Source organism: Equus quagga, chromosome 1, assembly GCF_021613505.1.
Source record: "Equus quagga isolate Etosha38 chromosome 1, UCLA_HA_Equagga_1.0, whole genome shotgun sequence".
Taxonomy (NCBI): Eukaryota; Metazoa; Chordata; class Mammalia; order Perissodactyla; family Equidae; genus Equus; species Equus quagga.
In genome coordinates, this window is record NC_060267.1 from 130315100 (window position 1) to 130329875 (window position 14776).

At 44.4% G+C, this 14776-nt stretch overlaps 1 protein-coding gene across 3 annotated transcripts in view; it reads left to right on the top strand.

Annotated features, from left to right (window-relative positions):
• Nucleotides 1-14776, top strand: part of ARHGEF3 (Rho guanine nucleotide exchange factor 3) — a 284344-nt gene that overhangs the window by 215060 nt on the left and 54508 nt on the right. Inside the window, exon 1 of one of the 3 annotated variants that reach the window (XM_046674017.1) lies at nt 3703-3927. The exons of the other annotated variants lie outside the window; for them this stretch is intronic. Coding sequence (XP_046529973.1) covers nt 3832-3927 — 96 coding nt within the window. The 5' untranslated portion in view covers nt 3703-3831. Of the gene's footprint in view, nt 1-3702; nt 3928-14776 lie in introns of those variants that run through there. 3 annotated transcript variants of the gene reach the window in all.

The window sequence follows — 14776 nt, forward strand, 5'->3', positions numbered from 1 at the left end:
GGGAGACGAGCCAGTGAATATATCCCCAGGCAAGGGGAGAGTAATGATAGTGCTATGATTTTACATATTATCAGTGCTTCGTTTGTGCCATTTTTACCTGCCTGGCAGTAAACCACAGTCCTCATCTCTCAGGATTCACTGCCAGAACTTCTTTAGGCTTTTAACTCCTCTCTCCTATCAAGACTGAACTTATAGAGAAGAGAGGGAGTTTGGTCATTAACTGGGAACGTCACCCAAATGGAAGGGGAGGGGAGAGGTGTTGGTCCACATGGGTCCAACACGTACCTACACGACCATGTCAGATAAGCAGGGGTAGAAGAGAGGGCTCCAGATGCCAAGGAAGCAGATGGAGGTGCACATGTTTGAAGACCAGGCCCTGGGGGATCAGCTACTGTTACTTGAGCTCCTTCTGAAAATGCATACCTCGCTGCAGAGGTCACAGTTGAAAGGCCATGTTTTAAAGTCAACCATATTCCTAGAGCAGGTGTGTATTACACACCTTCCTGGCTAGAGGTTCAGGAATGGATGGAGAAGAGGAGGGGACAGAAATGTAGCTGACTGAGCACCTAGTCTGAGGTAAACACTCTTAACGTATTTGGTGAATGAACAAATGAACAAAGGAACGAATGCGCCCTTAAGAAAAAGAAGAACCCACCACCGTGATGTTAAATATAATGCTGACAGGACAAAGCGTCGTCCCTTTGGCTGAGAAGCTTGTCAGAACCACTTTAACTTCTGAAGTTTTAGGTTCATGCTGAGCCTCCTCTGCTCACACTCACAGCAGTGGGATTTCAGGAGTTGACTGATGGTCTCCCAGCCATGCCTGGCTGTCTGCTCATCTAAAAGGAGCCAATAACCAGTGGTGGGCTTGTGTGTGGAGGCCCATCACTCCACCAGCAGCACAAATGAGCCCTGCTTGGCGCAGGCAAGAACACAGGCCCTGCGCTTGGCACTGTTCCTGGAAATGCAGAACAGACTTCTTTATTCCAAGACTCCAGGCTTCTGGCTAGCAAGGAACACTGCCCGGCTGTGAAGAGTTTTATAGGATTATAACGGGTTGTGCTGAAGGCAATTTCTGAAAGGCACTTTGTGCTGTTGCTTTGAGTGAAGCTGACTGTTAGGGAAGTCACACACACACACACACACACACACACACACAGAGGCAGGATGGGGAATGCCAGGCTCCTGGGGCCCACTCAGCTGGGCAGCATTGCACAGTTAGACCAGCTTCCCTCAATTGTGACACCAGCCTCAAGGGTGTGCTTGGGAACCCTCCAGTAGAGCAGCCTGCTTTCTGACAAAGTCTTTGGTCACAGACACCCCTGGTTGGAATCCTAGGCAGATTGCCCAAACCTGTAATCTGCTAATGTTGGAGCAGCACCTCACACACGGCGGGGCGGGGGGAGGTTTTAAGGTCAGAGCACAAGGTGGAAATTGCATGGGGTCAAAGATACCCTTGAAAATCTTTTAAATGTCTCGAGAACCACAACATGGCTTGTGTATACCCAAAATTGCTGGCTTCATTTTACAGGCCTGTTGTACCAAAAATATATATCTTTAAACACCAGAATCCTATTCGTGGTAGTGAGACATTCATGCTAGGAGAAGCTTGGAAGCATCAGACCACCCAAGGGAACTCTAGCTTCCCATCTTTCCTTTTACACTCATTTTGGGGCTTATGCTTTTTTTTTTTTTTTGCAGCACTATTTAAATTATTATTGGCCATTAGCAATCAATCTCTCTCTGCCTAGCATGTAGAGTGGGAAAGACATTAAGTTTGCTGTACATATGATGTGTGGCCATGTATATTGATTGATTTTTATGGTTCCAAATCTTTTGAGGGGCAGCAAAAAACTTTTAAGAGAAAGTGGAAATGTCAGCCTTCTCGTCAACCAATATTTTCTTTGCTCTATGATAGTTGTACTTAAACTTGAGGTTAAAGTCCCCTCCTTTCCTTATGGTTTATTTATTACTACACTGGACTTACAGTTTGTCAGGTTTCCTGAGCAGCCCTGAGGATCCCACAGTGAGTAGCCCAGTCTCAGGGCTGTCATATTTGCTGGGGTCACTCTTTTCTTCACCAAGTGCTAGAAGTACACTTCCCAACTGTAGGACAAGGCCCAGCAAGCTCCACCAGGGATCAAAGCCCAACCCTGAAGGGGCTGTTGCTGGCCAGAGTCATCTAATTGAGACGGTGAGCCTGTGGGGGCCAGAAGAGCAGGGAGTGGAAAGGAATGAGGAGCAGCTCCAGGTGCTTCAGCTCATATCCTCAGCAGCCAGGGCAGCCCTCAGGGAGGCATGTCACTGCCTCCTGGCCCTGCTTTGGCTGCAGAATTAATCAGGGGCTGCTTTGGTTGGGTGCCCATGGAGATGGGGGTTCCCCTCACTCCTCTACCAAGCTTGGCCAATATTTTAAATTATATTTAATATTTAAAAAATTAATTTCTAATTTCCCAAGTAACCCAAGAATATATTTTTCTCATAAAAAATTGAAGAATATTATAAATTTAAAGCCTCCTTTGTCCACTCACTACCTTTAATCCTTTAATCCCAGGCACCCTCTGGCACCAGTGGCCTTTCCTCAGCCCCAAGGGAACTTGTAAGAGTTTGCTGTGCATCCTTCCAGAAGGTTTTCAATGCTATTTACCTACATGTGTCTCTATAGAAAATACACAGTATTCTTTTGTAGATGTGTTTTTAACACAAATAGTATTATACTGTGCTTACTCAGCAATTATTTTTTAACTGATACAGTGGAGATCTTTCCATGCCACACCCATAGACCCATCTTCTTTTTGACTACTGCTGAGCAGTGTTCCATAATGAGGAGAGTTTATTTAAGCACTCCCTATTGATGGATATTACAGCTGTTTCCAGGTTTGTTTTGTCTTGTACCGTTCCAGACAGGGCTGCAGCGAATGATCTTGTAATTGCCCATTGGGCATTCACAGTGTGTTTCTCCAGAAAGGCAGGGTAGAGCCAGGTCACCGCTGCACAGCTTTGTCTGCACAGACGCTGTCAGATTACCCTTCTGTGTGGCAGGCAGCCTCTTTCCAGCCTCTTCATACTTTAAAATGGGCGCAAGAGAAGGGGCTCCAGGGAACTCCCTGGAACTGGTGGAAATGTTTTGTGTCCCGATTGTGGAGGTGGTAACACAAGTGTTTACATTTGTCAGCACTCAACGAAATGTATACACTTAAAATGGGAGCATCTTATATTTGTAAATTATACTCCAATGACGTTCATTAAAAAGAAAAAATGTGTGAAGGGAGACTGGCCTGACAATAAACCAAGACAAAATACTGCGTCCTCTTACTGTGGGCTTTTAAAATTCTCGCTTTTTCCCCAGGCCGCTTCCCCCGCCCGGGGCCTCCTCTCTGCCCGCCGCCCAGCTTCGCCTTAGCCTCCGTTCCACCCGCCGCCTCTTCCACTACGGCAGTGCCGGGAAGCGCGAGTGGAGCTGTCACTGGGCCGGGGGGCCCCGGGGCGAGGGCGGGAGGCAGGAATGGCCCCGCGTGGGATCGCCGATCGCCCCTCGCCGCACCCAGGAGCTTCGGCCCGGCTGCACCTGAGCGCTCGCTGGAGGTGTCGGAGCGGGGCCGAGCTGGAGCCACGCCCCCTCCCCGCCCCAGATGGGCGTGCCCGGCCGCGGTTCCGCCCCCTTGCCGCCGCTGCGCCCAAGTCGGGTCCCGCCTGGCTAGAAGCCGGCTGTCAGTCTCTGCGTCGCCGCCGCTGCCCGGCACCGTGGAGCTGGGGACCCCTTTTGCCTGGGAGTTTTGTGGTCGCCTCGGGTCAGCGGTGACATCCCAAAGGGCAGGCCCGGCAGCGGCCATGGTGGCCAAGGATTATCCCTTCTACCTCACGGTGAAGAGGGCGAACTGCAGCCTGGAGGTACCCCCGGCCAGCAGTCCGGCCAAGGACGCTGAGGTAGGGCCTCCCCCTGGACCTCTCTAGGTCCGTCCGTCTGTCTGTCTGTCTCCCTCCCTGCATCTCTTACTCTCGGCTCCCTCCCTGGGTTACTGTCTCTCTGTTTCCGTCTCTCACTCTGTGTGTTCCTCTCTCTTTCTCTCACACACACTCTGTGTCTCCCTGTCTCCATCTCTCACTCTTGTCTCAGTCTCTCGGCCTCCCTCTCTCCCCTTCTCTGTGAATGAAGCATGAGCCGCCTCCTGTGTCCCTGTGCCTCTTCCTCCTGGCCAGAGAGCAGCTGCCTGCTTGCCCCTGCCTCTCTCCTGCGTCCTGCAGGGCTCTCAGACTGTCCAGCCTCTGTCTAGACCCGGCAGAGAGACTTTCTCCTACTGTATCAGCCGGTCCGATGTCAGGGAAGAGATACCCTTTAAGCGTGGGTTTCCTCTTCCCTGGGTTGGGGGAGCTAGGGGAGGTTCTTGGGGACCCCTCAGGACATCTCACCTGTTAGGCTTGGCCTTGCAGCTGTTTGGCAGCAAAGACAGGACATGGCACCTCTACTTGTCACCTGTGGCCAGTGGGGATCATTCAGCTGGGAATCTGGGGGCTGAATGAGTAATCTGTCTCCCACATGGATCCTGAAAATAAACTCGGGGTGGTGGGAAGCTGTCTGGGAACACTGGAAATATTTCTCTTTCTGAGAACTTTCCTGTGCCTGGAGGGTGATGTGAGGGAGTCCTCCCGACTTGTTTAGTCTGCCTTTTCCTCCCGTGTGTTACACGTCTGGCAAAAATCTCACCGGCCTTAAAGGTTGGGTTCAGCTAGAGGAGAAAGTGTCCCTCTCTTTCTTTGAGGGTCTTAGGGAATATGGTTGCTTTCACTAGATCACAGCTTTGCTGTGGCCAAGCTATCATGGAATCCAAAGGATCCAGCTCATCATTGCTGCTCATGTGTGTATCTGGGAGACGTCCACTCTCTCCCACTATGACTGGGGAAAGTCTGGAGGCAGGTGTGCATCCGGTCTTGTCACAGCATTCTTGGGGGTTCCACCCGCCCCTCTTGGGTCTGCTCAGCTATGTGCACTAGGCTCACTGAATTATATATATTTGGGAGGACAGCATCAAAGATTCATTGCCTCTAACAAGAGCTGCTTCAAGCTGACAAAACTCCAAACAGTCTCTGGTTGTAATCAGCTTTCTGTAAGCCCAGTGCAAACTGACTTCTCACCCCCACCCCACCCCACCCCGCAGCTCAGTGGTGTAGTTTCACAAAGAGTTTTTGTTCCCAGCAGCTGTGAAAGTGTGATGGCCCTCCTGGTGTTGGACTCTTATTTAAATTTTGACAGGACAGCACCTGCCTACAATTCAGGTTGTTCAGGCTTGGAATGGATATAATGATTTTTCAATGGGAACTTCATAATTTAATGAGTGTAGGAGCTGAGAAGCTAGTGCCTCCTCAGGTCCCTTTTGGAAGGAAGCAAAGCATAATCAAGTTCAATTAATAAATTGAAGTGGGTCAAAGAAAAGAATAGTGAAAATAGCTCTGGACTCTAGTCCCTTCTTGCTATCACTTTAGTCTTGTGTTTTTTAATAGTTTGGCTAAAGGCTTAGGTAAAACTCATCTGCTTAATCTTTTCTTATTCTTATTCTTATACTTAGAATACAGATATATCTGTATATCACAAATGTGATGAAAGAAAAATATCACCAAATGTCAAATATTGATTCTCTTCACGGTAGCTGGATCCGGGTTATAGAATGTGACTTATTTTCCTTTTGTGGGGATGTCCTAGTGTGGGAGTAAGGATCAAGGAGGAACAATTTTGGAAGTAGTTGGTAAATATTTTCAGATATTACCATTGAGATTTTTTTTTTTAGTGTTTAAATCAGAGTAGAAGTATCTCTAGTGCTCTGTATCTCCTGAGGCAGAAATGTCTGGTCCATCTTCTAGCCTCATTGATACGACGTATCACTTCCTGACAATGGCAGTAGACAAAGTTGGAAAAAGACACCTAAGTGAGTTTGGGGGCTAGTTTTCTGGTTTCATTATCAGCGCAAAACACAGGCAACCCTTGTAGGCCTCACTTCTCTATTAACTAAAATATATTTTCTACCAGCAGGTGTCGTCAGTATTTCTAATTGTTTAAAAAACAGCATACTCTAGTTACTGTTTTTGAAAGTCTTTTGAAAAATATGATTATATACTTGTCTATAAACTATGAATTGACTGTTAATGCCTATGAAAGTAATTTTTTAAGATTGATCATTTTCTTTGCAGAAAGAATGTGATTATAATAAAAAACAACTGGCCTATGCAAAGTCCTATTTGACCTTCAAAGGCAGTTGCAGCAAAGCACCTATGCCCTTCAGACGTATAATGGCCGTTCCTTCGGAATTTTCTATAGGAAGGACAGTGGGGACAGTGCTGCATGGGCAAGTGCCATCTAGCATTTGTTCTTGTCATTGCAGCAAGCCTGCTGGGGAGGGCCACTTGGGGAAAGGCTCATGGGGAAGGGGCGAGTGTCATTGATGTGCATCTGATACCATACATTTGAGTAAAAATATGCAGCAGTGAACATTCTCTTAAAGCACATCATAACAAAATTTCTACTTGAGATTTTAGTGCTTTATAATTTTTTAAAATTTCAATGATAGTTTCCAGTGAAAGAAAAAAAACGATGTATTTTTAAAATGTATTTTCTTTAAAATATCTATTTTAAACATTAAAAATATTCTACGTGGATTATGATATTAATATAATACTGCTTCTTAATCTAGTATTTCTTATGGCATGGTGTATGAGTTGGGTTGCAAATGTTTAATTTTAATACTCATAACTAGCTAGATCCTTCCGGCTCTAATCATTAACTGTGAAATCTGAGGAGCTTAGTCCATCTTAGTCCATGGCTCTAGACTTTCACAGAGAAACATGGTATCACGTGAGCATCCTTAAGCTTATTTCTTCTGATTATTGACGCTGCTTTGCTCAGTTGATCTGTTTTCATATTTATTGAGCGCTTACTTCCCGTGCCAGGAGGGACTGGTTCATCTAGGCATGTTACGTGCTCTGAACACCTGATCAAGTCACTAAAAGGAAAGCTGTTAGTGCTAATAAGTTACACTGATTGTAAGTTAAAAGTCGCTATTTCCCCATGGTGAGGTTTGCTTTTAGTGAAAGAAGGCTCAAATGAGTGGATATGTTAAGGATGCTAGATGGCTAAGTATGCTGGAGCATGGTGAGAAGCTTTTAAGAGTTTGATGTCCCTGTCATTTTTAATGAAAATACAAAGAGATGTATCTGTTATTTTGTTTCTTATAATGTGTCTGACAATTCGATGGACAGCTTACTTTTGGTTGTAAGATTCACTATCTCAGATATTGGTTGGGATTAGGCCAGATTTAGTTAATGGTATTTGTAATCATTGCCTTTGTCTCTCAAAAATTATATGTTCTTTTTTTTTGACTCAGCCAGTAAGTAGCGCTTTGTGGCCCTGGGAATGACATGCACGTAGAAATGATGGAGTTCTTTTCCTTTTCTAGGTACCACATCTAGTGTCTCACTTGAGACTTCAGCCCTGTTGTAAGATTAGCATAAAGCAGGTATTATTAGTCTCCCCACTTTTTGAATAAAGACACTGAGGAGAGGTGACTTCCAGAAAGCCATGAAGAAAATCAGCAGTTGAGCCAAGATCCTAATGCCAGGTTTCCTAATGGATTTAGTTCAGCATTTAATACCAGCGTAGCTTATGGCATCTAACAGTGTTTACCTCTGAAGAAAAAGCGGGGGGAAGAGGATGAAAAACTTAGACATGTAAAGTCCTTTAAAATATTTTCTTTTAAGTATATAATCTTGAGTAATTTATATAACTGAGGAGGTACCTTTCATGCTTCAGTTCTTAAGGGGGAGGTGAACCCTATGCCCTTGCCATAATTTATGCCCCAGTCAGTCCGCACATGTATTTTAAAATTGTATGCACCTGGGGCTGTACTCCTTGCATGCCAGCTGGAGAGCTGAAGGGGTCAACTGGCTTCCAGTAACTTATACATTTCTTGGAATCTGTATCATATAGTGTTGAATTTACAACATATACAACCAACTGCATGGAAGTAGTTCCAAGATGTTGTTGCAGTTAGAATCTTGGGATTTCTTCAGATGACTAAATAAATAGACTCCATGAATCATGTGACCTCAGATCTTGCTGGGTGGGGAGCCACACGGAGTTACCCAGGTAAGGGCCACCACTTGCTGATAGAATCTGGTTATGGTCATCTGGCCATGATTCTGAGGCTTGTTCTGGTGGAAAAGTCTCTTGGGGGTCTTGGGTCTCCAAGATGTACATGAACTAGGAATAGGTTTACTAGAGGAAATTACGTTGACTTTACACATGTACATTTGAGGCCGTTCAGGGCATCCACTCTGGAATAAGGCTGCCTCGGTCCCAATGCCATCTCTACCGCCTGCTAGTAGTGTGGCCTTGGACCAGCTACTGTGCCTCTCTAGGCCCCAGTTTCCTCAGTGGTACAATGGGAATGATGATAGTTCTACCTCCTAGAACCATAGTGAGGGTCAATGAGATGATTCATGCACAGTGCTTCGCACATAGTAGGTGCTCAGTAAATACCATGATCATCAAGACCTCTGCATCTCAAGAAGATTTCTAAAGCAATTTTAAGAAACATGATCAGCATCCTAATTTCTCGAATGCTGTTTTATGCACAGCAGTACGTTAGGGGCCTTACTGTAATTCCTTTAATCATCCTCACAACAGTCTGAGGTTGGTGTAATTGCCCCTTTTTGTAGAGGAAGAAACTGAGGCTCAGAGCTGATAGTTGCTTTCAAGAATGGCTGAGCTGCTAGCTGGAGAAGCCAAGACTCACACTCCAGTCTGACCCTGAAGTCTGTACTTTCCCAACCACATCACGTTGCCTCTAAATGACTAAATCACTACTCTCTTCACCACATAACACATGAAGGATGAACCCGCCTGCAGGAGCAAATTGCCTCACAGTCAAAGGTCCATTTTATTCTGAGTGTCTGAGCAGGAGACCCCACAATTAGTCAGTGCTTCTGGCAGCCCACTTCATAGAGTGGCTGTGACCGCCAGGAGTGGGGTTTGCGAGCCTCCATTTGGGAGGGTTTTGATAACTTCCGTTCTGTGTTTCTCAAGACCAAGGAGCAGGTCTTTGGCAGAATTTTGCATGCTCAGCTCTGTGGAGTTGACACTGTTAGTTCTGCAATTAGTCATTTTGCTTATCTACATTAACCACCCAGCCTTCCACATAAACGAATAACTGGAAGGCCCTGACTGCCATCTGGATATTTGCAAATTGTGTCGTTTTCTCAAGACACTCTGCGATTGTCTATAAAATCCTGGACCAGTGCCACTGTTTTCATAACAACTGAATGAAAATAAATTACTGATCATATCCTAATTTTACAAAGCCCTGTGCACATGTAATTGTTATTAATGGCGTGTGTGTATGAGGAAGGGCTGTTTCGTTTGTGATGTATGCATGCAGCTGCTTTCCATAATTTGTCAGTGCTGGTAATGGGTACAGGTCACACACAAAATGAGGAAATTTCTGTGATTGCATTGTCATTTATTCTTGTGTTGGCTGATGGACTATCAGGAATGGAGATCAGTGGTTTCTAATGCCTTCCTCTTTTGGGGAATTGACACAGGTTATTAGCTTAAAAGAGGCTATGTCACAAATGAATCAAGAAAGACTTCTGAACCGTTGTCTGGCTGGAAAAGGAGTGGGTCTTTGTAAGTCTAGAAATACTTGTGTTTGGACCTTCTGCCAGCACCTCCCTGGGCCATTGTGTCCTTTTGCGAGAAGGCAGTTGGATTATTAGTAAACTTCAATTAATTGGAGCTGAACCAAAACCTTAACGGTAAATTCACTGGACTTTTTTTTCTTTCTGGCTCTTAAGATGAGGAGGAAAGGAGTAGCAAAACAGGTTTTTTCCGGGGATTTATGAAACAAACAAACAAAACTAGCCTCCAGGAAATGACCCAGGGTCATTCATTGCATTAGAGAACCTCAGAATGGGAAAGACCTATTGAGAACATGGAGCCCAGTTCTTATCTGCTGCTGGATCCATTCGATTTCTGTTTAAACACCCCCAGGGACAGAGCGCTCATTACTTTTTAAGGCTGTACGTTCCATCTTTGTTCCCTATGTATCATGAGAATCCTTTCTTAATTGTAACGTTGCCTTCTGGAGCTGGATAGTATACAGTACTACTTTCTCATGTGTTATCCCCTTAAATATTTAAAAAGTGCTCTCCCCATCTACTCCTATTCCACACACACCTGCACATACACACACACACGTGCATACATGCACACATTTCCCCTAGGTGCTTGTCTTCTCCTGGCTAGACATCCTGGTTTCTCTAACTTTTCCGGATACTGTCCAATCTCTTTCTCTTCCTTGCTTGTTTCCACTGGGCATCCTCGTTGTGCCTGGAAATCTTGAGTACTAATCAGCCCAAATACACTATATGATGCTGTGTCAGCAAACAAGATTGCTTTTATGTTTAGTGTGCTCCTTTAGACAACAGAAGTAGGCTAATACATTGAAAAAGATTTTTGAAATAGAAATGACAGACTAAAGATTAATATCTTTGTCATATAAATAATTTATACAGATATAAAAGAACACTCCAAGATGTCCATTGACAAATGGACAAAAAGGCAATAATAGACAGTTCACACACAAGGAACTATGAAAGTAAACATTATTGAAAATGTTCACTCCAATAGAAATTATAGAAATGAAAAAAGCAGATAATAGTAAGGTACTGTTTCATACCTAATTGACGTCACAAATATTTTAAAGACTTGATAAAACCCAATGCTGGGGGTGTTGCAAGGAAATAATACACTTCTGTGTGGAATAAGGGGACTTGTCAGAGCATATCAAAAGACATAAAAGGATCAAATCTGTGAACCCAGTATTCCAGCTGTTGGGGGAAAAAAGCCAGTTGTCCAAAGGTGTTCGTAATGACATTATTTGCAATAATGTCCATGTTTTATGTATGTGCATTTTATAGATTTAAAAGCATTTTTATATTCTTTGCCTCTCCTAAGTATAATTATCCTCATTCTACAGATGAGGATACCAAAAGTCAGAGAGGTTCAGTGATTTTCCAAGGATCACACATCTGGGAATGGCAGAGCCAAAGCTTGAAGTTTAATTGATTCCAGTCTAGCATCCTTTCCTACCTATTTATGACAGCCAGAAAAGTCAACAATCTCTCTGACCTATGATGAGGGAATGGCTCCATGTACTGTGGCCTCTGGCACAGGGGTCAGTGGCATCGTTTGAGCCATTATACACTAGCAAATAGAAATATCGTAGTGTTCCTGGAAAAAATAAAGAGGAAAAAAAGTTGAACATAATTATATACACGATGTAACCAGTTTAAATATATATGTGTGCACATGGGATGCAGAGAAGTGGAGGAAGGGATGTTTCAATCAGAGAATCCCTTCTCTTCTTCATTGTGCTCACTGAAATCACAGCAATGCCACCTGGTGTTCAAATAACAATTAATTTCACATGCATTATCGCCCTCGAAACTTGTACCAGTTGAGAGAGCTGAGCAAGGTAAGGACTGTGCTCTTTGTCAGCTGAGGAGACAGAGATTCAGAGAGATTAGGAGGCAGGCCCAAAATGTTGGCCCCCACTTGCTCAGCCTTGACCTCTTGCCACACCACAATATTGGCTTAAGCCAGTCATGTTTCTGAGTGAGTTTGTAAGCAGCACTATTTTGTGGGTGTTCAAAGTGAACCGCATTAAACTTAGCCAGAACGCTGCACGCAGTGACCTCACCTGAGGGCTACTGGGCTAGTGGGCCCTTCCCTTGGCCTGTGCTCCAGCAGATCCAGGTGCGAGGTCTTATTTATATTTGATATGAGATCCTTGTTAGAGTTAAAAAAAAGCCCACAAAGAATGGATAGACACAAACTTCTATACATGTGGGTGACATCCCTTACCATGATGTCTTTCTGACATCATCTCAGAAAGAGCTCTGCAGATCTAATTTGCAGCAGAGCTGATAATTAAAATGGTAAGGAGAAATAGAGCATTTCCCCAAGAGTACTGTTTCCGTGGATACCACTAGAAGTTGGCAGCCTGATTGAGTTAAATAAAACTGAGAACCTATGTCAGGGCCTTGAAAAACATAGTTAAATGTTTAGTAGGTGCCAAAAATGGTCAGATTGGGAACTTTTGGAGTCTTGCTGGAGGAAGAAGTCACAGAAAGTAAAAGGGAACCAGCCTGTGGGTGGAAAGAGATGAAGGTGGGCCTGATGGCCAAGAGGCTAAGTGATGGGCTTCCCTCTGTGTGCTTTCTGGCCCTGACATGGGGCCAGTGCAAGCTCTGTTCTCAACTGTGTTACCTTATATTGAAATGCTAACATTTCATAATCGCCAAGTGACGCAGGCGTGTCAAGAATGACCCCAGGCAAATACAGAGAAGACAATTAAATGTCGCTAGTGAAGACTATTCTTATTTTTGACTTCACACAGGTAGGGGAGGGGTATGCGTGGCATGGCAACGTCCTGTTAGCTTTTAGCAGTCTTGGTTCATTTTCACAGACCTCGTCGGCCATCCTCCTTGCTGGTTGGTGGTTGCCTTGTGTGCTTCTGGGTGTGGTCTTGCTAAAGGGATCTGAAACCACTGTGAAGAACAAAATGGACTGTTTGAAGAAGAAAAAATTGACGGTAGCTTAAGTGTCAACCACAGAGACATGGTGAAGAGTCACCACCTTCCGTTGTTTGATGGTGCCTTATTGGAGAGCTTTGAAGGAGAGGGCATCAGAAAAGACAACCAATTTTCCCTTGTTAGTCTCTAAATGCTTTGTGCCCAGGCATTAAGAGCCTAAGACAGTGAGCTTTGTCTTGGCTCAACATCAAGGAGTGGGAGCTTTCTTTGGAGGACTCTTAAATGCTCATCTGAATTTCTTTAGCAGCATTTATTTCTAAGCCGGTTCTTACCAGAGCTTGCTAGCTGGGGACAGGGCACAAGTAGGCTCAGCTTCTCTGGACCTCAGAGTCTTTGTTTCTGAAATGAGAGGACTGAGTTAGGTCATCATTTCCCAGAAGGTGGGTTTCATACCGCTTGTGGTGGCTCGAATGATAAGGGGACAGAGTGATTACAGAGACAAGACGCACAATAGTCTTGAATCACTTTCCCTTTTCTGTTCTCTTCTGATCCTTCTGATTATGACAAGGAGAGTCTCTTATGGAACCAGTGTGTCTTTAACACCTCCCCATCACTTGCTAATTTCCCTTTTTAACAAAGTGCCTGCCTCAGGCTTGGAGCTTCAGGCAGGCAAGAGTATCTAACAAGAACTTAACAACAGGGTTCCTTTTGTTTTGTTGTTGTTTTTTGTTTTTTTGAGTTAGTTTTTATCTCTGGCAGGTGACAGTGATTATTCATTTAAGACGGTGGTATTCATTTTTACAATAATTTCACTTCAGTAAAAAAGCTGAGTAATGTAAGGAGACATTAAGTACATGATAGCTCAGGTGATATGTACATACGGCAAAAAATGGTCATGATGGCACCAAGAGCATGTTCTGAGGGCTTTCTAGGATTAGAACTCTGCAACAGTAAGTTCCCAAGTTGGAGCACAACTACTCACATAATGGACCTGAAATTTGGACTTTGAGCATAAGACCTAGATTTCAGATATTAAGATTTTTAAATAGATAAAAACTGGCTTTAATGTGTGATAGAAAATTATTCTGGACTAGATGTTAGCCGATTAAAAAAAATTAAACTGGATTTCTGTTCCAAGAACAAAAATTTTTTTTTTTCTTTTTAAAACTTCAAGGGAAGTTCCAAAGTTCCAGCCGCAATCGTTTAACCCATCCTCTTCCTTTTCCTCTTTGCCCTGAGGGAAGGATTGAGCAACATCGCATTTTAATTTAGGGCAGCCGTAGAGTGTAGTGGGTAGGAACTTGGATTTGAGGGGTCAGGTTGAGCTGAGTTTGAATCTCAACCTGGCCACTTCTGAGCTGAGACCTTGAACCAGTGACTCATCCTCTAAGCCTCAGTTTCAACATCTGTAAAATGGGCACTTCCAGGGGAATTGTGAAAATGCAGTGGGCGCGCAGAGGGCTCCCGCAGAGCAAGTGCTGCACAGACCTTTAGCAGCAGCGGCATCTATTTTGCGTGTACCTCAGTTGAGTGGAAGCTGTGGATGGTCATCCCTGTCAAGTGGTCTGCTGGGAGGTCACTCTTTCCTTTTAGGAAACGCCCACTCAGTTTCCCAGGGATCTGAGTTGGCACTGGGCATTATTTTTTTTTTTAAACTAAACATGTTCCAAGCACACTGGCAAGCTTCACATTCAATCCTGCCAGGTAGGACAAAAAAAATCTAGTGTCGTTTTCTAGTGTTCCCATGACAACTTTCACGCAGTGGGTGCTCTGGGCAGAGAGGCACCCTGGTCATGGGAGATGAGGAGCATGTCATCCATCCTCAAGGCCAGCTTCCACCTGACATGCATCATCTGGGCATCTTAACCAAGCTCCGACCACAGACACAGACCCAGGGAAGGTGAGGAGGATTAGATTGCTTTGGGAGTTCCTCATGCCCTATCCATTAGCAGGGCACTTTAATTATAAATAGACTCTTTGTTGGAAATGAGAGCAAGCTCCATGGCAGGATGCACACAAGTTGATGAAGAGTTAGACAACTAAAAATGACCCCTAATGCTCTTTGACTATCAGTAAATTTTTACTGAGACCAGGCTCTACCTAGCAGTTTTTTCCTGGGTTTAAAAAAGAAGAGAAAGGCATGCTTTTCATCCTTAAGGATCTTCTACTTGAGTTTGACCAAGCCATTCACAAC